Below are 23,251 nucleotides of genomic sequence, written 5' to 3' on the forward strand. Positions count from 1 at the left end.
TCAGGTTCAGGGTCAGGGTCAGAGATAAGGGTCTCTGGGCTGATTTCTCAGGCCAGTGGCCAGCTGCCCACCTGATCTCCCTGACCTGAGCAGGAAGGAGTCGTGTGAGCCTTGTCTGGCTGGGAGAGAACATCCTTACCTCCCGGGAAGCCCTCCATGCATGCCGCCTCCCCCTCCCAATCTCTCCCACTGCGTTTTTTGTCTCCTCCCTCCCCCGCACCTCCTGTGAGTTCTATCTTCTAGCGCCTCGGCTGGTGTGAGCTCCAGGCTGTGGGGTGAAATGACACCAGCTTCCCGGGGGGCCCTGTCACCGTCCCAAAGGCTGAGGCTTCAGTCTGTGTACACACAGTCCAGGGACGCCTGGAAGGAAGAGAAAGACAAGGTTTACCCGTGACTATTAAAAAAAAAAAGAAAAGAAAAGAAATGGCCACGTGCACAGCTCCAGCCTTGGCTCAAGTGGTATTGGTGTCAGACAGCCCTCTTCTAGGGCCACAGGGTTCAGGGACAGGCATGTACTCAACATGTGGCAGGAACATGCCCAGCAGCTTCTCCAAGCTCACCTGTACATGCAGACTGAGATGGGGGGGGGGGACTCCTCATCACTGAGCCTCCCCCACTGCCAGGGTGCTCTCTGGAGACATGTTGTGTCGCTGCTGTGTGCTGACTGTTCCAGACAGCGCAGGGGAGGCTGTGGGGGTGGCTGGCACACCAGGCTGAGGCAGCTAGGGCCTGCCAGCTTCTGCCTTTTCTGGAAGCCCACGCAGGCGCTTCCGCTGGCCTCCAGGGACACGTTTCCAGTTGGAAGGGTGGCAGCCCTTGTGCCTCAGCCTCCAGCCTGCTGAGAGGAAACTGTGCAAGGCCAGGCATGTGTTTGTTGTATCCACTGAGCAGGGCCAGAGGCCACGAGGCACAACTGTCTTTAAACGGAATCTCACTCCACAGCACAGCTTGGGCTGCAGTTGCTAAGCTTTGGGGGACCAGCTCTGCGCCCCTCCTTGTGTGTTGTTCTGAACTTGCACCGACCTTCAGCAAAGGAAGGAAGGCTGTTGCCCTCATGGTAGGGATGCGGGCTAAGATGTATTCTCACCACCACACAACTTTATAAAGAGACACTTCCTATTAGCTATAGGTTTGTGTACTCGATACGATTGTCCAACAGATGGCACCAGAGTGTCTTGAGGAAGGGATTCTTTCCAAGTGCCTGCCTGGATGGGCTTATGGTAACCCTGCTGAAAGGGCAGAGTCAGTTTCAGGAGAATTTTTACAAGCAGCATACCTAAGGGGCAAATCACAAGCCAATTCTAGAGCCGGCTCGAGTGAGTAGCAATTCCCACAGTTTGTCCCTAGGCAGGTTTTTCCACGTTGGTCACTCTCCTTATCCAATTTGACCTTCCCCACTCTTTCTGTCTCTGCTCTTTGCCAGCTCTGAGCCAGGCCAGGGGTGAAGGGTACGTGCTTGTCAAGTGGGGGTGCACTGGTGCTGTAGTTATGTGTCTTACTGTATTTCCAGGGCTAGCTTCCACTGCACGCTGCATGGTGGACAGAGAGAGCTGGCTCCAGGCTATCTTCATCCCAGGCACAGGCTCCAGACCTGCAGAGAAAGGGACAAGTTTCCAGTCTCTAGAGTCCTGGGCTTCTCAGCCACTGGTTTAAACACCTGTTATCCAGCAGGAACAGCTCACTCTGTGACAGGACAGCTCTGCTCTCATGTGAGGACTGGAGGACCTGGGCACACACATAGAGCCCTGGAAACAGCTGGCGCACACCTTCAATCCCAGCACTCGGGAGGCAGAGCCAGGTGGATCTCTGTGAGTTCGAGGCCAGCCTGGTCTACAAAGCAAGTTCCAGGACAGCTAGGGCTATTATACATGGAAACCCTGTTTGAAAAACCAGGGGGGGCAGGGGGGGCACAAACCTAGCTGTCATCAATTATGTGTGGGCAAAGAATGATTTACATATATTTAAATGATTGAAGCTAAGGAAGAATTCTACTCATGCTACACAAAAGTCTGAGATTCCAGTGAAGTGTCAACCAAGAAAACTTTACTGGGACACTGTTGCACCCACTTTTTTTCATGTAGTATGGTCTATAACTATTTAAAAAACTTTTAAAGAGCTCATTGAGGTACAACACACACCTGTCCTTTCAGTGTAGTTTGGTGACTTGGGGAAAGGCTTATAGCCATATAACCACTACCACATGCAAACATCATCCAGAAAGGTCTTCATGTTCTTTTATGGTCAACTCTCCTCACTTACCTCTGGTCTAAAGCATGTGGTTGAATTTGTGCCATAGCAGTAGGGTTGAGTCATTGTAACAGAGATCAAATGGTCTACAAAACGCCTAAAGTATGTCCTAACTGGCACTTTCTAGAAAAACTATACTGACCCCACACAGGGCAGGGGAGGCCACTGTGTATCTTAGGAGGAACCCTGAGTCCAAAGGCAAGAAACGCCTGGTTCATAGCAGGTCACCCCACCCTCGGGAGCTCTGGTTTCCTTGTCTATAAATGACGATATCAACTGTGCCTGCCATACCTGTATCATATGACTGACCTCAAAGACATGCAAGTGCTTTGTAAGCTGCAAAGGCCTGCATGGATGCTTAGTCTCACTCACCCAAGGAAGCAGGTCACCATTGTTGACATGGATGAGATGTGACCTTTCCCCTGGGAATCCTCTTTCAGCCCTTCCTTCTTGGCGTCTTTCTCCCTGATTCACCACCTCCTCCTGGCCTTTGGGGAGGGTTTCCTTAAGCCCTCTATGTATCGCCTCTTCACTCTGGACAGTTTTGGGGTGCCAGGTTACCAGCCTCAATATGTGGTCCTGCATCCAAAGCTGAGGACTTTTTCCACCTTATTGGAGGACAGATCTTATGGCGAATTCTACATACAACAGCCCACGTGCATTAGTTAGGAAGTAGGGAAGAAGGGCCCCCAGGCTCCCGGTGTCTGGGGATTTCAGCCCATCGTGGCAGGGACGTCCTCAAGGAGTGGTTCGATGTGCTGGAAACTTGCACACAGAGCTCCTGGCTGGGAAGCAGAGAGCTTGGGTTAGAATCGGAAGCAGATACCTATCGCTCTGAAGACCTGTCCCCACCGAGGCACTTCTGCAACCTAGTGGCCACGTGTCCCCAAGGTTTCATACATAACCTCCCCAAACAGCCCTACCAGCTGGGGACCAACCCATAGGGGACATTTCACATTCAAATATATTTTCACATGTAACACACCACACTGTTTGCTTTTGTACAGATTTGCTTTGTCGATAACACCCCAAGTCACCAGTTAGTGCTGCACTAGGGCACTGTGCCTGTGGGCCTTGTTTTGGAAATGGGCAATTTAGATATAGCAGGGAATTATGCTGAAGAGGAAGTGTGTAAAAGGAGGAGGTGGAAAGCAACTAATAATTCTCATTGCCCATTTGAGGGGACTCGGAGAATAATGGCGTTGTAAGGTGAACCTTTCTATCCCTGTGACTTTTCTCATCCTTTCCTTGGTGTGACTAGCAGTCACCTAACATCAAAAGTCTGCTGTCACCCAGGAAACCACCTAGAGACTCATAACCCCATCTTGACCCAGAAAGTTCCAAAGGCCAGAAGAGAACCCACCCCTTTCTCCCACAGCATCCACCTAATTTCCTGATCCCTTGGCCCAGGTCTATTCTCACTTCAGCTGGAAAGGCCCTGAAGTATCTTTTCCCAGTTCTGGGCTCTTGAGCCCTGACCCTGACCTGCTTCCGCTAGCTTCATTCTGGCTTGAGATCCAGACTCTGCAGGATTGGGCACAGTGTGTCTGAAGGCCTCTTTCAGCTCCGGCCTCTTAGGCTTTCCTTGTGTTGGCCAAGTCATTGCGATGGAGATCAAATGATCTACCACTCCTACAACATGTCCTACAGGGTATTTTCTGGAAAGATCTTTCCTGTGGTTCCCTTGATCTCTTGGCCTCCCTCCTGAGCCAGTGTCAAGGAGGTCTGGTGTCTCCACAATCTTTCACCAATGGCATTTCTGCTAGAGTGTCTCTGACAAGATGAGTCTCCAGCTGACTGTGTGGCCCATAGTAATTGCTTAGGTGTCTCTAAGGGATGGGGGACTCACCCAAAGGGCACCCCATTCCTTTGTGGTTATTTTTTTCCTGTTCAAAAATCTTTAAGAGTTAAAATTTTTCTTGTGTAATCTGGCCCGATGACATCAAATCTGTGTTCTGGAATGATCCAGAACACACTCACCATAGATGTCTCCCTACCTTTCTTATCCTACCCCTGCTCTACAATGCCCGGGTCCCTGTGAAATCCCTCTGCCTCTCCTTACTGCCAGGTGATTGGAAATGGCCTTTAGACGGCCCCTGGGATGTCACTTTGGTACTCCCAGCTTCAGTGACCTGACATCTTGCCATCAGTCAGAGGGGTCTTTCTTGCCTCTGTGTGCAGGGAGCCCTAGGGTAGTGCTGGAGAAGGTGGTATGATGGTTTGAATGAGATGTCCCCGTAGACTCAGGCATTGGAATTCTTGGTCCCTAATTGGTGGAGCTGTTTGGGAATGCTCAGGGGGTGTGGCCTTGTTAGAGGAGTTATGAATTACATCACTGGACGCAGGGTTTGAGAGCCTAGAGAGTTGTGTCATTTCGAGGTTGCCCTCCCTGCTTCCTGCTTGTGGTTTGAGATGTGAAATCTCAGCTGTTCCTGCCACCTGGTGCCAGGATTCCCCATCATGATGGACACTTATCCCTCTTGAACCATAAGCCCACAAAAATTCTTTCTTCTGTAAGTTGCCTTGGTCATGGTGTTTTATCACAGGATTTGCAAAGTAACAAATACAGATTGTACATTAAATCAATGTCCCAGGGGTCCTTCTGACAAGGAGAAGATAACCAAGGCTATTTGGAGCCTCTGGAACTTGGAAGTGGTAAGAATAGAAACAGCTGGCTGTGACTAAGGTCTTCCTGATCCTTACAAACCACAGGACCTTGAATCCCTCATGAGAAACATGGCATCCGCCTTTAACCTACTCTCCAGGTACTCGAGGCCCAAGTTTCCAGCTGGTTCCCCATTGGCTTCCCGGGCTTGGTCTCTTCTGAAGGGCTCTGGTTCCAGCTGCTGTCTCAAGGGGCATTTGTGGTTAAGAAAGAGGAGGTTGGCTCCGACAGCGACTGTTCCTCCTGGAGCCTTCAGCTGGGGACAGGCATGGGAGGACCCCACCCCTTCCTCTGTAGGCTTTGCTGAGTGAGGACTGTGGAGAAGCCTGGAACATCTGTTATAGGCTTGATGTTCTCACCAGCAAGGACCATCTGCCAGGCAGTGGAGGGATAGGGGTGTCCTCTGTGCACCCCTTTCAGACGCCATGGCAATCACCCCTCCAGGCTGATCTTGTACTTCAGAGAGTACCAGAGGTGGGAAACAGGCAGACTTACCTTACTTAGTCCTTTGCCCTCAACGACTTCCTTGGGACCTCAAGTTTTAGGAAATTGAATTCAGTTCGCATTCCAACACATTACCCATAGGGCCAGCAGTACACTAGGGAACATGGAAGGGAGGGAAGAAAGGAGGGAAGGAGGAAGTCCTAAGTATATCCCCCCCTTTTAAGTGTCAGAAGAAATGAGAGGCTTTCTTTCAGGCAACAGCAGACAGGCTGAGGCGGTCGGTAGCAAAACTCAACGGCATCACACAGATGCCAGCAGAGTTGGAGAAGACAGAGGGTAAATCCCTTTGGAGCTTGGAGGTGGAGGGCAGGGAAGGGTCTAGGGAGGAAGTGGGCAAAGGGGCCTCAGCTAGAATAACTAGTTTTTAATCGGCTTAGTGAACTTGGCATGACATATCTGATAGGAAGTGTTCCTTCTACACGCAAACTAGAAAGTCACATAGGAAGGGATGGGAGACTGGTCCTAGTCCTCACGTTGTTGACACCCAAGAAAATCTGGGAAGAGTCTCAGTGCCCTAACCATACACATAATCTTCTGACATTTATTCCCCACCCTAAGGCAGACTCCTAATGGTGAGGCCTGGCTTGAGCTCAGCACAATGTCAAGTCTGTATTGACCCCATCCTATGAAGCCATGACTGAGGCTGTGTTTGGGGTTACGATGAATTGATTTTTTGTCCACTGAATGCAGCAATGACATGGGAAGCAGATGTGGGTCTTTTAACATGTACTTTGCTAGCCACTGTCCATGATTTTAGTCTAGCCTTTGTGTTGTCTATGGCCTTGATATATACAAGTTTTATTTTCATCTCCAGAGTCCAATTTCCCCAGTGAACTTCAATATTGTTATACCGCTGGAAAAATGGTCAGGAAAAGGTGATAGGGGTGTAGGAGACCCAGTTAGAATCACTTCAGAAATTCAGGGGAGATATGATGGTGGGTGTTGTTTTGGGGTGGCCCTTTGGGAATATGTTAGATGAAAACCGAAAGTCTCTTACCTATGATTTAAAGATTACATGGAGTTTAGTGATGACCTTTTGGAGCCAATGTTGAGTGACTTCTGCCCTGTTATTGACAGTGATGATAGTGATGATGATAATTCATTATCATCTGGACATCCATGGGAAGGATGGATGGTTTGGCAACTATGTGTGTACCTACGGTTTTCTCTTCTCGAGATCCTAATGAGGCAAGATTTTCTCTGTCCTTATTCCCAGGAAACAAGTATGAAATCAAGGTATACACTGGTGACGTGATTGGTGCAGGGACAGATGCTGATGTCTTTATCAATATCTTTGGAGAGTATGGAGACACAGGTAATGCGTTTGAATCGTTTCCTCACAAGCCAAACCCAGAGCTGCTTCCTAGAGCAGCTGTTTTTTAGAATCCCCCCTGAGGACAGAGGCTTGAGCCCCTCCCCTTTGGTCCTTCTGCCAAGCTTCTGTCTTCTCTTCTTGTGCTGTGGTTTGCCATGGTTTGTCCTGAACAGTAGGCTGTCTATCTTGTGTGGTCAAATGTATAGATGTGCGATAGGTTTCCAAAGCGCTCTCTCTCTCTCTGTCTCTGTCTCTCTCTGTCTCTGTCTCTCTCTCTGTCTCTGTCTCTCTCTCTCTCTCTCTCTCTCTCTCTCTCTCTGTGTGTGTGTGATTTTTTCAGAATAAGTTATGCCTGTGTTTTTATTGATTCAAATCGAATAAACTCAAATTTCTCATTTCCAAGAATTTATTCTCACTTAATTTCTTTATTGCCATAAGCTCCATGCTTATGTGGATTGTAGTGGGGCATAGTCTAATGTAGTGAAGTGGGATGATGCAGAGTGGGACTAAAGGGTAGAGGAACACTGGCCTCCCAGGTGGAGCGGAAGCTGCCCACAGACACAGCGCAGGTGCTGGAGGAAGTTCAGGTCACGGGCTGGCGAGGGTGGTTTTTCTCTCACTTCTGCCAATTTAGTGGAATAGCACAGGAGTCAGAAAAGTTACAGAGATGTGTAAATCTGGGGTGGACTACATCAAAGAATTCAACGTGGATGGCTGAACTTATAAGGAATGAAAAAGAACTCTTCAGATAACAGACATGGAGGAGAAACTCAAAAGCAAAGTGCTACTTAGGAACCAAGACTGTGGCTCTGAGAAGGAGGGGGTTTTATGCTCATCTATCTAGAAGACAGGTTTCATGCTCCTTGGGGGTCAGAAAAAGAGACATGGGTCCTGAATGAGGCAAGAGATTTGAAATTAGGACCGCACATGAGGTCAGGAGCCCCCGAGTCATAGTGACAGCATCGGTGAAGGGCAGAGCAACGGCTCGTTGGCACCGTCACCGTGCCCCTGCCAGAACCCAAATTAAAAACAAAACAGCTGCAAACATACGCAGCCCAGGGACTTGAGGTCTGATCGTCTCGCTAGATGTGTGATTTCAGAACGCTTCTCCCCCCACATAGAATGTTTGGTTCAGTCTGGGTGTGGTGGCGCACACCTTTAAAGCCAGCACTTGGGAGGAAGAGGCAGGCTGGTCTCTCTGTAAGAGAGAGGCCAACTTACAGAGTTGATCTACATAGTGAGCTCCATGTCTGGTGGGGCTGTATAATGAGACCCTGTCTCAAAACAACAGCATGCAAACAACAAGAGCAAAATCAAATTAGAATTGCTTGGTTCATAGCAAGTAAATCTCCATTAGCACTTTGCGAAAACCCTTCTAAGACTGTGGGAGATGCCCACAGGGCGTTGGGGTGAATTTATTTTCCAAAACTATAAAACACTTAAGGACACAATCCAGCTCGATGAAGCTGCAAACCACACTACAATCGGAATGAAATCCCTAAGGGTTTCAGCTAACGGAGTGATGTGGGATAGGCTATAACTTACATTTTTTAAAGCTGTTAACAGCATGAAGGAAGGAATTGAAGAAGGTAGAGCACCATTAAAAACAACACATTAGGAAAAACAAACAAAACCATAGGACATGAAAGTATAGCTAGTGAAGATAAGCATCTCATGGGTGAGTTAATGCAATTAAAGGTGCTGAAGAGAGAATTAGTGAACTGTACGTATATGGGCAAAGCCCTCAGATGGGAGAAAGGTTGGGAAGGGGACAGGAGAAGCCATGAGGGCAGGGGAGGGAGCGAGGTCTGACAGAGGTTGAGTAGGAGTTCTAGAAACAGAGGATGTGGGGCACAGGCAAGAGGAAATATTCGAAGAGCCAATGGCCCGAGGTTTCTTAAGATCCAACAGATTGGAATTGTCAGTTTAAAGTCATTGAATAGACTCTATGAAGAAACCAAAAGCAGAGAGAAAGATCTTAGAGGCAGTCGATTCGGCAGCTCACTTTCTACAATACCATGTAGACGGATGGAAAACTTCATCGTCAACAACAGAGATTATAAATCCACATAATCACACCTTCAATATTCTCAGCAAGCATGTATCTCAACCAGCAATTCCATACCAGATAAGCTATCATTCCAAGTGTGTGTGTGTGGGGGGGGGGTGAGGAATTAACAACTGTTTATTGTAGCAAAGAGAAATGGGATTTATGTGTCCTCCACTCATGCTTAAACAGCCACTACTACGTACTCTTGGATGTGGAGGCTCATAACTGAAAATTCCAGCACTTGGGAGACTGAAGTAATAGAAACAGGTGTTTGAGGTTAGCCTGGGCTACATGTTGAGTTCAAGACCAGCCTGGCTTTCATATGAAGGAAGACCTCTGTCTCTCTTTCACACACACAAAAGTGAACGAAACACTGATAGCCATGTAATAAATCTAAGTGAGCAGCAACCATAAAACGTAACTGTGACTAACACAAGGGGCGTGAGGAATGTTAACCCCAAATATTTAATATCAATATTTGAGAAGAAAACTGGACAAAGCATTCTAAAGATTGTCTATTATGCATCTCCCCATCCCTAGATGAGTTCAACTATGAACTGCAGACTTCATTAAGCTAAGTGTGAATATTAAAAATGATAACAGCAAACACACAAAGTAGAAATATATAGTCCATAAGTGAGCAGAATGAATAAAAGAGAATAAAGACACACTCAGTAGATCCAAGTGAAGCAACGAGGAAACCTGGCTGACAGCAAACGTAAACACATTGATTATCACAGGAGTGGGGAAGTCTGTTAGTGAAGAACAGACTGTCTGGCCAGACACACATAATCCCAGCACTTTGAAGGTAGTCCAGGAGAACTGGAGTTTGAGGCCAACCTGAGCTACTAACATGACCCTCTTTCAAAAAAAGATATCCTCATATTATATCAAAATAAAGAAAAAAAAATACAGCTTAAACATACGAGAGGAGAAATTTGGGGATGAATCAGGCAACATGAAGTATTTCGGGAAAATCTCACCAACAGGAAGGAGGCTGGAATAACACTGTATGAATTCACCAATGTAAAGATGTAGGCAAACCACTTTGTTAGAAGAGAGGAGTTGGTCAGTGGAGGCACACGCCTTAATCCCAGCACTTGAGAGACAGAAGCAGGCAGATAGCTGTGAGACTGAGGCCAGCCTGTTTTACAGAGTGAGTTCCAGGACAGCCAAGACAGTTACACAGAGAAATCCTGCCTCAAAATAAGAAAGAAGAGGATGAGGAGGAAGAAAAGAAAGGCATGCTACTAACATCATCATCACCACCACCACCATAATCATCACCATCATCATCTGGGACAGAATACATTGCAGGATGCTAACAATGCTGATAGCAGATGTGGAAGCCTCTGAACTCTGCCCCATTTTAGTTTGTCTAGGAAGGATGTAGCCAGGTAAGATGGCAGACTTTGGAGAGGGGAACTAACCTAGGGCCTGAGAATCTTCAAGCTGCGTCATGGAGAAACATTTCTCTCTGTCCTGGAGCTGGAGTCTCACAAGGGTATGACCTGGAGGAATCTTGACACCAATCCCAATTTTCTGTGTTAACATTCATACCTGGTAAAGCACAAGGTTCTCCCTTGGCATGATAAGAAGCTGGGGTCCGTGCCCTATTAATGTCACCATATGTCCTTAGCCTGGTCCTTCATCTCAGCATCCTACAAGGTTTGATTGTCTCAAGGACTTTTGGAAAGCCAGTTTTCATCACTAAGGCAATGAGAGCATCCATTAAAAATCACCCAGGACTCCAGACCCACAGATTGTTTATGTAAAAAAACTACCAAATATTCAAGAAATAGTTAATGTCAATCTATCATAAATTATTTTAAAGAAAAGAAAATGAGGTAATTCATCTAGCTCATTTTATGAATTTTGATAAAAATATCAGGCAGATAAAATTAAGAGAGAAGTAAACAGGTTATATTCATTTATGAAAAAACCCCAAATCCTAAAAAAAATTAGCACACTAAATTTGTAAATAAACATATGAATAAGTGATAACATTCTCTTTTACAAGTTTTATTCCAGTAAGTCAACAGTAATTTAACACTAGGCAGCCTATTCATTGATTTTATCATAGTAGCATATTAAAAAAAATAGAATTATCTTAGATATATTTGAGCTAATTATGATTTGTATTCATTACAATACTAGAAGGCCTAAGACCAGAAAAAAAGACAAGATTATGAAGTAAAAGCTAGGCTGGGTGGTGTGGTGTGCACCTTTAATTCCAGCACTTGGGAGACAGAGGCAGGTAGATCTGTGAGTCTGAGGCCAGCCTGGTCTGTCTCAAAAAACCAAAAAAAAAAGGGAAGGAAGGAAGGAAGGAAGGAAGGAAGGAAGGAAGGAAGGAAGGAAGGAAGACAGGAAAGCTATAATGATTGAAGATGAAAGAAGAGACTTGTTCTCCCCTCCCCTCCATTCCCTTTCCCTCCCCTCCCCTCCCCTCACTTTCCCTCCCCTCCCTTTCCTTCCCCTCCCTTTCCTTCCCCTCTCCTCCCTTCCTTTCCCCTTTGTTCTTCTTTCCTTTGTCTCACTTTTCCTTTTCCCTCCCCTCTCTTCCTCTCTTTCTCTCTTCCTCTCTCTCTCTCTCTCTCTCTCTCTCTCTCTCTCTCTCTCTCTCTCTCTCTCTGTCTTGTGATGTAACAGAGGTGCCTTCTGAATGCTGGGATTATAGGTATGTGCTACACCAAGCTATTAACAACCTTTCATTTTCATAAGCAACATCGCTCACCAAATCCAGGAAGATTTATATAGGTTAAAAATCATCAGAACCAACAGAAATTAAAGTTTACTAAAGATAGTGGATTAAAAATTAGTAAGAAAAATTACTAAAACGAACGACTTAAATATTTAGTGTAAAACATGCTATTTACATTAGAAATTAGTACATAAGAATGACTCTGGAGGGAGGGCTTTCTGGGAAACACAGGTTTTTGAAAGATATACAGGAATATACAAATAAATGAAGAGATGTGTCCGTGATGAGAAAAGACCCGCACTCACTAAGATGCCATGCTTCCTGGTTCTTTTTATAAGCGTAAAGGCAACACATGAAGCTTAGGCTACTATTAAAATGTAGAGCCATAAAAAGCTAAATATTGCCAAGATAGCTTTGAAAAACTGGAAACTGTATGAACAGCGTCAGTGGGCTGACTCAGCAGGTAACAGTGCTTGCCGCCAAATCGGACAACCTGAGTTCTATTCCTGGGAGCCCCACGGTAGAGAAAGAGAGCTGACTCCTGCAAGTTGTCCTCTGACCTATACAATGGCACACACATACGAACCATGGTGTGGTTGCTTCCTCCACATACAAAATAAATAGACATGACTTGTGAAAATAGGAAACGGTATGAACAACAATAATAATGTGAGATATTTACCCTGCCAGAAGTTAAGACAGTGTAGATATTTTTAAATTGTAAGCTATAGTTATTCAGTTTGTCTAATGTGTGTGTGAGAAACACATGTGGCACATTTGTGGAGGTGGGAAGACAATTTCTGTGAGTTAGCTCTGTCTTTCCATCATGTGGGTCCCAGAAATCTAACCCAGGTTGTCTAGCTTAGTAGCAAATGGCCTTATGAACTGAGCCATTTCACCAGCCCAATCATAGATCTTTAAAAACTAAAACAGGCCAGGCAGTGGTGGTGCATGCCTTTAATCCCAGCACTCAGGATCCAGAGGCAGGAGGATCTCTGTGAGTTCGAGGCCAGCATGGTCTACAGAGCGAGTTCCAGGACAGGCACCAAAACTACACAGAGAAAACTTGTCTCAAAAAACCAAACCAACCAAACAAACAAAAAACCAAAAACCAAAACCAAAAACAAAACATTTGTGTGAAGAAGGACAAATAAAATTGTCCAATGGAGCAGAATAAAGAGCCTAGAAATACACAGAAAGATAGCATTATAAATTATAAATCTGAGGGCAAAGATAAGATGTTTAATTACTGGTGTTTGAACAATTGTTTAGCCATCTGAGAAAAGATGAAATTAGATTCTTATCTTTCCCAAAGCACAAAAATAACTTCCAGATGGGCTAAAGACTTAAATGTGAAAAAAAATCAGAATTTTTGAAAGAAATTCTAAGATATTAATTTTTAATTTTAATCTTAATTTAAGGATGCAATTTAATAGGCAATTTACCAAATGTACACACACGCACACACACACACACACACACACACACACACACACATTTACACATGTACTCACATACTCATACACATGCATGTGCATGGACACACATCAAAGAAAATAACAAACAGTCTTAAGAAAAATTTTTCAGCACAGGGTCTCTCTATGTAACAGCTCTGGCTGTCCTGGAACTCCCTCTGTAGACCAGGCTGGCCTTGAACTCACAGAGATCTTCCTGCCTCTGCCTCCTAGTGCTAGGATTAAAGGCGTGCGCCATCATCGCCTGGCACTTTTTTTTTTTTTAGTCTAAGAAATTTTTTAAAAATGGAACAAAAGATATGAGAAAAATGACTGAGCCACATTGCCTAAATGACACAAAATATATATATGCATATATGTCGTATGGTCAAGCTCTCAAAAGAGTACGGAAATATAAATTAAGACTATAATGAGATAACATTCTACACGGAATACAAATTTTAAAGCACAGATGTTAGTAGTGATCACGGGCAGTGGAAATGCCATACATTGCAGGTGGAAATTAGTGCCGTGTAAGCATTTCAGAGAGCTGTGTTGCCTGATAAACAAAGGTGAGCGTACACCAGGTCAACAACCATCCCTGTGTGTGTGTGTGTGCAGCACAGTTTTTACCAGGGTGCAGAGGAAGGGCACAAGGCTGTCCATTTCAGTGACATTTGCAATAGATAAGTCAGGAACAACTCAATTGCATGCCCGGAGAAGAAAGCAGGGCGGCTCTTTTGTCACTTGGCTCGATAGGACGGTTAATGAACAAACCTGTCCCCAGCATCCACAGGGCGCTCTCAACAGCCTGCTGGTAACTGAGAGAATGAGATTCCACAAAGACGGCAGCAACCCTAGCCACGGTGGCCTGGCCACAGTGCCTGCTGTGTTTCCGGGCTGCCCGATGTGTGAGGACGCAGATCTCACTCACAGACACCCTGTGACACAGTCACTACCGTTAGCCTCACTGTGAAGATGAAGGACTTGAGGACAGATGTGCTCTAGGCCATCATTTATGTACAAATCAGAAGTGGCCACAAGTGGCCTGTGTCTCTTAGAGATGCTAATGTATACATGCTAATGATTCAGGGATGGTGTACACCAAGATGAGGGGCGAGTAGGAGAGAGAGATGAACAGGGAAGCCTTGCACATGCCAACTGGGTTTGCTGCTTAAAAAAAAGTGAAAGGTCTGGGAGCTGGAGAGATGGCTCAGGGCTTTAGAGCACTTGCTGCTCTTGCAGAGGACCTGAATTCTGTTCCCAGCACCCATATGGCTACTTACAACCCTCTGTGACTCCAGTTCCATGGGCTCTAGCACCCTCCGGGCCTCCCTTGGGCACCAGCCATACACATAGTGAACTTACATACATGCACCCATGCACATAAAATAAAAACAAATAAGTCTTTTGGAAAGAAAGAGAGAGAGAAAAGAAGGAAGGAAGAAAGAAGTATCTGCAGCAAACTAGACAAAATGTTAGCAATTGCTACACCTCTCACATCCGGGTGGTGAGTACCTGAATACTGGTGATTATTTTCTATATTTCCTGATGCCAAATGTAAATTTAGAAAAGAGAGACCATGGAAAGATTTAAGCAGAAAGTTGGCACTTTGATGGGTTGAGAAAGCCTAACATGTGCACTCATGGTCACGGGGATGTGACCACAGAGAATGGCAAAGCAGAGAAACAGGTTAGAATGGACCTGAAGCTTTGTGTTCATTGCCCACATGACTTTGGACAAGTTATCCAATTGCTAAGTCTCTGTTTCTTCATTTGCAAGACCAAGATAATAGTGCATCCTTGTTGGGTTATACCCAGGAGTGTGAAATAAAGATCCGTGTGTGTCAGACACCAACAGTGTCTGCTGAGAGTTGCTGGCATTGTGTCCAGGACAGGGGGAGCAAATGGGGCCAGGCTCCCAGCAGCTGCAGCCCCAATGCCAAGTCCCATGTCCACTGCTCTAAGTTAGGACAAGCAATGGGCAGAAACAAGATGGGACCTCAAGTCTTAGGGTAGGGGTACAACTTGGACCATAGGGGCAAAGACCTCAGAATAAGGTTGAAATGAAAAACCCAGTTATGAGACCCAGGCACCAGCCACACAGGAGGCAAATGGGCTTTGCCAGAGGCTAGAAGGATGTAAGGAACTGTTAGATCCCAACAGGGAGCCGCCCTTGACTTTGTAAGAGCTCTTTCAGGGGGTGGACCATTAAGGCCTCCAGTTCTTCTTTCTTCTCTTCTCTTCTGTTTTTTTTTTTTTTTTTTTTTTTTTTAACTTTCTTGCTTCTGTGCATTCAGGAGAGCGTAGGCTGGAAAACGAAAAGGACAACTTTGAAAAGGGAGCCGAAGACAAGTTCACACTGGATGCCCCGGATTTGGGGCAGCTGATGAAGATCAATGTGGGCCACAACAACAAGGGGGGGTCTGCAGGTTGGTTCCTGTCCAAGGTAGGTTCAGCGGCTTGTCTGCAGTCCCTGAGGTGGGAGGGGGACGTCTGACTCTTCAGAGGCCTGACACTGAGCCTAACTTTCCACTCTCCATTTGCCTGCCTCTACTCTGGTGTTTAAGTCCACTGGCCATCCATGCTGCCCCCTTAGAGGCCAACAAGACTGACCTTGTTAAAACTTCTAGAATCCAGTTCTCTCATCTAATCCAGCCAAGGCCTAACTCTCCTTCAAGGTTCAACTTGGAGCTCCTGACCTAATTGCTCTACGTGTGTGGTTCCCCTGCACAGAACAGAACCCTGCTCATCAGGCTGTAACAGTGGTGGAAGTTACTTCAGCGCTAAGTGTGGAGGGTATTTAGTCACAGCTGACACTCTGGACTGGCCTAAACATACTGACTTCAAGGCTACTCCATTGTTTCACTCAGGTGTCCTGAGTCTGCGTGGGAGGAAGTGAGGGCTGTGTAGACCGGGGTCAGGGAGGAAGTGAGGGCTGTGTAGACCAGGGTCAGGGAGGAAGTGAGGGCTGTGTAGCCCAGGGTCAGGGAGGAAGAGAGGGCTGTGTAGACCAGGGTCAGGGAGGAAGTGAGGACAGTGTAGACCAGAGTCAGGGAGGAAGTGAGGACAGTGTAGCCCAGGGTCAGGGAGGAAGTGAGGACAGTGTAGCCCAGGGTCAGGGAGGAAGTGAGGGCTGTGTAGACCAGGGTCAGGGAGGAAGTGAGGGCTGTGTAGACCAGGGTCAGGGAGGAAGTGAGGACAGTGTAGCCCAGGGTCATTTGATGCATCTCTGGCCCATCTAGAAAGAATAAACAAGAAACTGCCCTGTTTGGCAGCTTCAGCCTTTCCTCTCTACTTTGGGGGTGTCTTCCCTTTTTAGCCTTCACAGTGGTGTTGTAAAATGGCTCTCAGTGGCCTTGGTGGGTTTGAGCCAAGGTGAAAAGACAGCCGCGCCATGCGGGTGGTGGCCAAGGGGGCGCGGCGGAAAGATACTCACACCATGCAGGCAGGGTACCCACGTGGAAAGTTTTATTAAAGGAGGAGGCGTGAGGGGATAGAGAGAAAGAGGGGGGGGAGAGAGAGAGGAAGGAAAGTGGAGTGCATGTAGCCTTGTGAAGGGAGAGAGGAAGAGAGGAAGAAGAAGAGAGAGAGCAAGATGGAGGAGGGATTTTCTCTTAAAGGGGACCTTACATATAAGATGACATCAGGATGTTGGGTGGATCCCCAAGGGGCAGGACAGAATGCTAACAATTGGGAAGTCTTGCCTTGTGGTCTGGTGTGTCTCTGCAGCCACAGAATATAGTTGGGTCCACCGTGAACAGGCCCACTCACCATGAACAGGGCCCTTCACCCTGAACAGCCCCCTTTTCTGGACTTAGTCTCACCTATAAGGACTCATCACTCCAGCTCCCTCTTGCCTCTCTGAAGATCTGCTTTTCTTACGGGTTTGTTGGCAGGTGGAGAATATTCCTTCCGGATAATGGCTCTTGATTTTCAACACACACACACACACACACACACACACACACACACACACACACACACACACACACACACACACACACACCAAACAAATCAAACCCTATATGCTTTCATTGTTCATCATAGAGTACGTCTGTCTTTCTGGTCTTGTTTTGTAGCTGGGTCCAAAAGGCACATTTTGGGAGGTACTTTCAGCTCTTCAGTATGTTCTAGAAGTCATAACATCACCAACCTAGCTTCTGGTTTATTTGCTGGAGAGGCTTCATTTATGGCCACCTACATTTGCCTAACTGGCAGTGACTGATGTTTTATGATGTGACCGCCAGGTCCCAGGATTCCTTGTGCCTGGTTTCAGCCCACAGGTTCCCCTTGCACAGACTCTGCTTCTCACCAGTAAGGTCAGAAGTCTGACCTTCAGCAGGGGAGAAACAGTCATCTCATATGCCAGTCTTCAAATCCCCACCCCGTTCTTTCATCCCAAGCATCACCGAGCATACCCCGAGACACTTCTTGCTTCAATTTTCTAAAATGCCTCCAAGCAGTGGAGGATTAGTGGCTGGGATTCAAGGAGGGGTGACTGCCAATCATCCCTGGATGGCTGTATGAGGATTTCCTAGTAGCTGTGTTCTGTGACCAGCTCTCCTTGAAGTGTGAGGAGACTCAAGTGCATTCTCAGCGTATACTCCAGGGACGGGATGGGGTGGTAGATTACCGGGTGTGCCCTCAGTGACACGTAAGCACATTCTTTCCTCTTTTCTCCTTCTCAGATTATCATTGAAGATATTGGGAACAAAAGGAAATATGATTTCCCCCTTAACCGCTGGCTGGCACTGGATGAAGACGATGGCAAAATCCAAAGAGACATCCTAGTGGGCGGAGCTGAGACCACAGGCAGGCTGGAGAGCGGTGGGGCCCCAGTGGGATCATTTTTTCCTCTGAGGAGTCAGTGACCATGTCTGTGGGCTCATGACTGTGGTCAGGTGGGAGCCAGCTGGGTTTGAGGACGGCATCTTTGCTGCCCCCGAAAATGGTCTGGTTCTCTGGGTTGCCGTCGAGGCTGTGGATCGGAGGATACAGGATGATGACCCTAGGCATTACTAGCTATAGGTAGAGGGAACTAAAAGAGGAAGCCAGAAGGGGAATTCATGACCCTCTTACATTTTATATAATCCTTACAGCCACCTACAGCATAGGCATTGTCTTTTTCCCAACTCACAGATGAGAAAACGGAGACATATAGAAGTTAAGAAAGCTGTCCAGGGTCACATAGCTTGGTGAAGACAGACTGGGTATTTGGTCTGCCTCCTGAAGTCCCCTTACCACAAGTTCCACAGGAAACCTCGACCCCTCAGCCTGCCTGAGATGGTCACTGGGGTTCTAGGAAACTTGCGCGTGCTTTACACATCTGAGAATTTGCTCGCCTGCCAAAGTCTACCTCTCCCTTTGACTGGAGACACTGCCAGAGTTGTGTAGTGTAACACGTAGATGGCAACACAGATTGGCTCCAGGTGGCCCGTCAGGAGAGTCTTCAGCATTCTTCTCCCACCACTTTGTAGCCCTTGAATTGCCCCCCGCCGCACCTGCCCCTGCCGCACCTGCCCATGAGCACCTGCCCCTGCCGCACCTGCCCATGAGCACCTGCCCCCGCAGCACCTGCCCATGAGCACCTGCCCCTGCCGCACCTGCCCATGAGCACCTGCCCATGAGCACCTGCTCATGAGCACCTGCCCCTGCCGCCCCTGCCCATGAGCACCTGCCCCTGCCACACTTTCCCATGAGCACCTGCCCCTGCCGCACCTGCCCCCACCGCACCTGCCCATGAGCACCTGCCCCTGCAGCACCTGCCCATGAGCACCTGCCCATGAGCACCTGCCCCTGCAGCACCTGCCCCTGCCGCACCTGCCCATGAGCACCTGCCCCCGCCGCACCTGCCCATGAGCACCTGCCCCTGCCGCACCTGCCCATGAGCACCTGCCCCTGCAGCACCTGCCCACGAGCACCTGCCCCTGCCGCACCTGCCCATGAGCACCTGCCCCTGCAGCACCTGCCCATGAGCACCTCCCACGCTTCGCCCTAACACCCATACCTTCTGCTCTTCCAGACACCTTCCCCTGCCTGTCTGCCCCCTCCTCTCCTCTCCCTGCCATGTCTGCTCTTTTCTTTGTTCTTAAACCCTGGGACAGAACAAAAGAAGGCCAGTAAGCCCTTCACGGAACTTCTGGTTCAAATGCTGCTGCTCTCTCTATTTTTCTTTGTGCCCTTTTTAGTTTACTTAGCCCTCGGTGATTCTTCTGCATAATTCCAAGGGCTCACAAGGCCTTCTGACTGATCAAAACCCAGGATGACCCAACTTATAGTGACCCTCACTCTTCCTCAGCCCAGGTGGGAAGGGAGATGTCAGTGCCCTCTCTCAAAAGTTGTATTTTCCAGCAAAACAGCAAGCTAAATGAACTAGATAGGTCAGATATAAATCTCCATCAATGGACTTGACTGTTATAATTAGATTAGACATAACAAAATTTATCTAGCAGCTATTAATAATGTACACACGGTAATTAACATTAATAATACGTACTATTCTTAGAAGCTCAACTTCCTCCTTCTCTTTGTTTCTCATAATCAGTGCTGACAGTTTCCTGAAATAACAGAGGCAGTTCATCCCCCAAACTCACATATACTAACACACAATGTTGAAACACAAAATGAGGTTGTGAGGGGCACTGGATGTGGTCTGAGTGAGTAAAACATGAGGGGACACATGGGTGTGTGTGGTCGAGTAAAGCCGTAGACAAGACAGAAATGGGGGTATTCTGATGCAGTCCACTTTGAACCCTCTCTGCCTCTCTTTCCACGCCAGCCATAACATATGTTGTCACTGTCTTCACTGGGGATATCCGTGGAGCTGGAACCAAATCTAAGATCTACTTGGTCATGTATGGAGCCAGAGGGAATAAGAACAGTGGGAAAATCTTCCTGGAGGGTGGCGTGTTCGACAGGGGCCGCACAGACATCTTCCACATCGACCTGGCTGTCCTCCTCAGCCCCCTGAGCCGGGTCTCCATTGGGCATGGCAATGTAGGCGTCAACCGAGGCTGGTACTGTGAGAAGGTAAGGTGCCGATGTGTGAGCATTCTCGGGTTCAACTGCTTCTTCAACCTCTACGTACAAACTCTACCTTGCATCCCTGTGACGGCTGCTCTCAGTTGTCAACTACATCTGGAATTAACCAAAAGCCCGAGCTGCTGGGCACACCCGTGAGGGATGTTTTAGTTAATTAGATCATTTGAGGTAGGAAGTCCCATCCTAAATTTGGGCCACACCTTCTGGTGGCAGCCCTTACAAAGGACAAGGAAGAAGGAAACTCTTTTCTTTTTGCCTGCCTGCCCTCACTCTCACCGGCAAATCCATTCCTTTGCTGGTGTGAGAGCCGGCTTCTTTGGGATTCCAGTGTATACTGAAGAGCAGCTGGTATACCCAGCCTTGTGGACTGAGAAACTACTTCCTATTGGTAGACAGCCATTGTTGGGCTGCCTGGGCCACAGCCTGTATGCCACTCTAATAAATCCCATTTATATGTGTATATATACATGTGTGTATACGTACATACACACATATACATATATAATCATTCCATCAGTTCCCTTTCTCTAGACGACTCTGACCACAACAGTTTTATTTCCTACTTCTCTTAGACCAATCGGTTGTAGAGTATATGGTACTCCCTTGTACATGATCGATCATGTCCATCTCTTTTGTCTTGTTGGTAGGGACTTATGGGAGTGGGGGCTGTCTCCAAACACAGCAGTGGTTACCATAGATGCATACCTGCCAGTTACAGATGACATGTGGTGGTGTTTCCCCTTGGCTTATGAAACAATCAACAACAATTTTTAAAAGTATCTATGGGACCCGTACATTGCCTTGAGTCCGGCCTGGCCTGACAGGGAGTCCCCATGCAATCTGGATTGTAGAATAGGGCCCTGTCTCAGGAAGAAAGAGGAGGAGAGAAGGAAAATGGAAATTTAGTTAATCAGCCTTTCCCTCGTGTTTAATGCTTCCTGTATTGTTGGGGAAGTCTATTTATCTTAAAGCTATGAAAATAAAGGGATGGGAGCTGGAGAGATGGCTCAGCAGTTAAGAGCACTGGCTGTTCTTCCAGAGGGCCTGAGTTCAGCTCCCAGCACCCACATGGCAGCTCACAATCATCTGCAACTCCAGTTCCAGGGGATCTGACACCCTCTTCTGGTCTTCACGGTGCCCAGATATAGTACACAGACATACATGCAGACCAATACTCATATATATTAAAGAAATAATAAAAATTGTTTAAAGCTATGGAAATACACTTCTACATTTCCTTCTGAATATGGTAAAGTTTTGGCTTTCCTATCCATGTTTAATCTGCTCGTAATTATTTTTGTGAGGTACATTTTTTCCAGATATACATTAAAATATTTTAGCTATATGTATTAAAGGATTTACAAACTACAGTAAAGTTCCAGGGCTAGAGAGATGGCTCAGCAGTTAAGAGCACTTACGGCTTTTGCAGTAGGCCTAGGTTTGGTTCCCTACTGGTGACTTACAACTGTCTGTAACTTCAGTTCCAGGGATTCTGATGCCCTTGTCTGGCCTCCACAGGTACTGCACACATACGGTGCACATAAATACATGCAAGCAAAACACTGGCACATAAATAAGCACATTTTAGGAATAATATACCTGAACTTCAACCCAGACCTATGAGTCAGATTTTCCAAGGTTCTGGATATTTAACAAGTTTTACAGATTTAGGTGGGAGGATACAGGGGGCTAAATCCAGGGCCTCATGCAAGCTATGCAGTGCTCTGCCACTGAGCTATAATCTCGGTCCTTATCTTCCTCCCTCTCCCTCCTCCACTCCATCTCTCCGTCTCTCTGTTTTTGTCTCCCTCTCTCTTTCTTTGTCTCTTTTATAAGTTTTGAGACAGAGTCTCTCTGTCTTCCAGGTTGGCCTTGCACTCACTCTACAGCCCAGGCAAACTCTCCAGTAACTGAGACCACAGGCCAGTACTGTCAGGACTTAACTTGATAACTCTTGTCATTAAGAAGGTTTGAGAAGCAATGACTTAGTTTCAATGGGAAATGAAGCTTTGGGTTTCTTTTCCCCCATTGAAAGTAAAACCAGTATTCCCACAAACAAATAGACAAACAAACAAAGCAGATAAAAACCCAGCTCCCTTGTGCTTTCTGCTCTGTCCCATGTATTGATTTAGTCTATTTCTGCACCAATACAGCATTCACTGCCTTCAGTTTACATAGTTGTGCTATTTCTTCTGAGACAAATTAAACCCAGCTTACTCCTATTTCTCAGGGGTAGATTGACATCTGTCTTCATTTATTGCCCCTTAAGAGTTTTAGTATCTGCTCCCCAAGTTGAGGAAGTGTCAACTGGATCTACAGAATCCCTTGGAAAACTAATATATTTTTTTAATTTACCAAGTCCCCTTATCTATGAGCATGGTACACTTCTTAAAATTTAGGTCTTTAAACCGTTTTTTCTGTGTAGTTTTATTTTTTTTCTTCTTCAAGAGAGTGTATGGCTGTATTGGATATAATCATATAGATCTTACAATTTGTGTCATAAATGATCTTCAAACTTATCTTTTCTAACTATGTGTTGCTGATTAAGTACTTTCCATGTACTGAGCTGACATGTAACCATCTTTTAAAGGTTGCATTGATTTTAATCACTTCTCCACATATTCTTTGAATGTCTTCTCTGTCAGCAAGTCTTCCAGAGCTTGGTTGGTCTTCAGGTTCCTCACCCACAGAGAAACTTACTATTTCTTTTTAAATTTTGAGCACATGGCCTCAGATCTATAGTAGAATGCTGAACAGAAGGTTACATAGTGTATATCTCTGTTTTGCTTCTAATTGTGTGTGAGATTGTGGGCAGGCATCAAGCCTAGGGCATCATGCACACTAAGCTCTACCATTGAACTGCACTTCCCAGTCTTCGTTTTTTTCTGTAAAAGCGACTGTTCTAATGTTTTATTTCTTTAATTATGTTTGAAGGGTTTGGTATGTGTTATTAAACTGATTAAATGCATTCTTGTAGCTAGAGTTTTCCTGCCTGGCTCACAGTCAGGACAAATCTCTCTCACCCGCCAGTCCCTCAGCCGCTCAGACCCAACCAAGTAAACTCAGAGACTTATTTTGCTTTACAAACTGTATGGCCATGGCAGGCTTTTTGCTAACTGTTCTTATAGCTTAAATTAATCCATTTCTGTAAATCTATGCTTTGCCATGTGGCTCGTGGCTTACCGGGCATCTTCACATGTGGCTTGTCCTGGTTGCGGATGTATAGGCAGGACTAACAGAGAGGAGAAATAAAAGAACAGGAAGACAGA

General features: G+C 46.5%; 1 protein-coding gene across 1 annotated transcript in view; it reads left to right on the forward strand.

Annotated features, from left to right (window-relative positions):
- The window catches only part of LOC121823935 (lipoxygenase homology domain-containing protein 1-like), an 82,568-nt gene that overhangs the window by 28,874 nt on the left and 30,443 nt on the right, over positions 1–23,251 (forward strand). The window contains exons 5-8 of the mRNA XM_076554690.1: positions 6,633–6,731; positions 15,239–15,387; positions 17,630–17,768; positions 19,720–19,975. Of these exons, the coding sequence (XP_076410805.1) occupies positions 6,633–6,731; positions 15,239–15,387; positions 17,630–17,768; positions 19,720–19,975 (643 nt within the window). The remainder of the gene's footprint in view (positions 1–6,632; positions 6,732–15,238; positions 15,388–17,629; positions 17,769–19,719; positions 19,976–23,251) is intronic.

The sequence above is a fragment of the Peromyscus maniculatus genome, chromosome 19 (assembly GCF_049852395.1).
Source record: "Peromyscus maniculatus bairdii isolate BWxNUB_F1_BW_parent chromosome 19, HU_Pman_BW_mat_3.1, whole genome shotgun sequence".
NCBI lineage: Eukaryota > Metazoa > Chordata > Mammalia > Rodentia > Cricetidae > Peromyscus > Peromyscus maniculatus.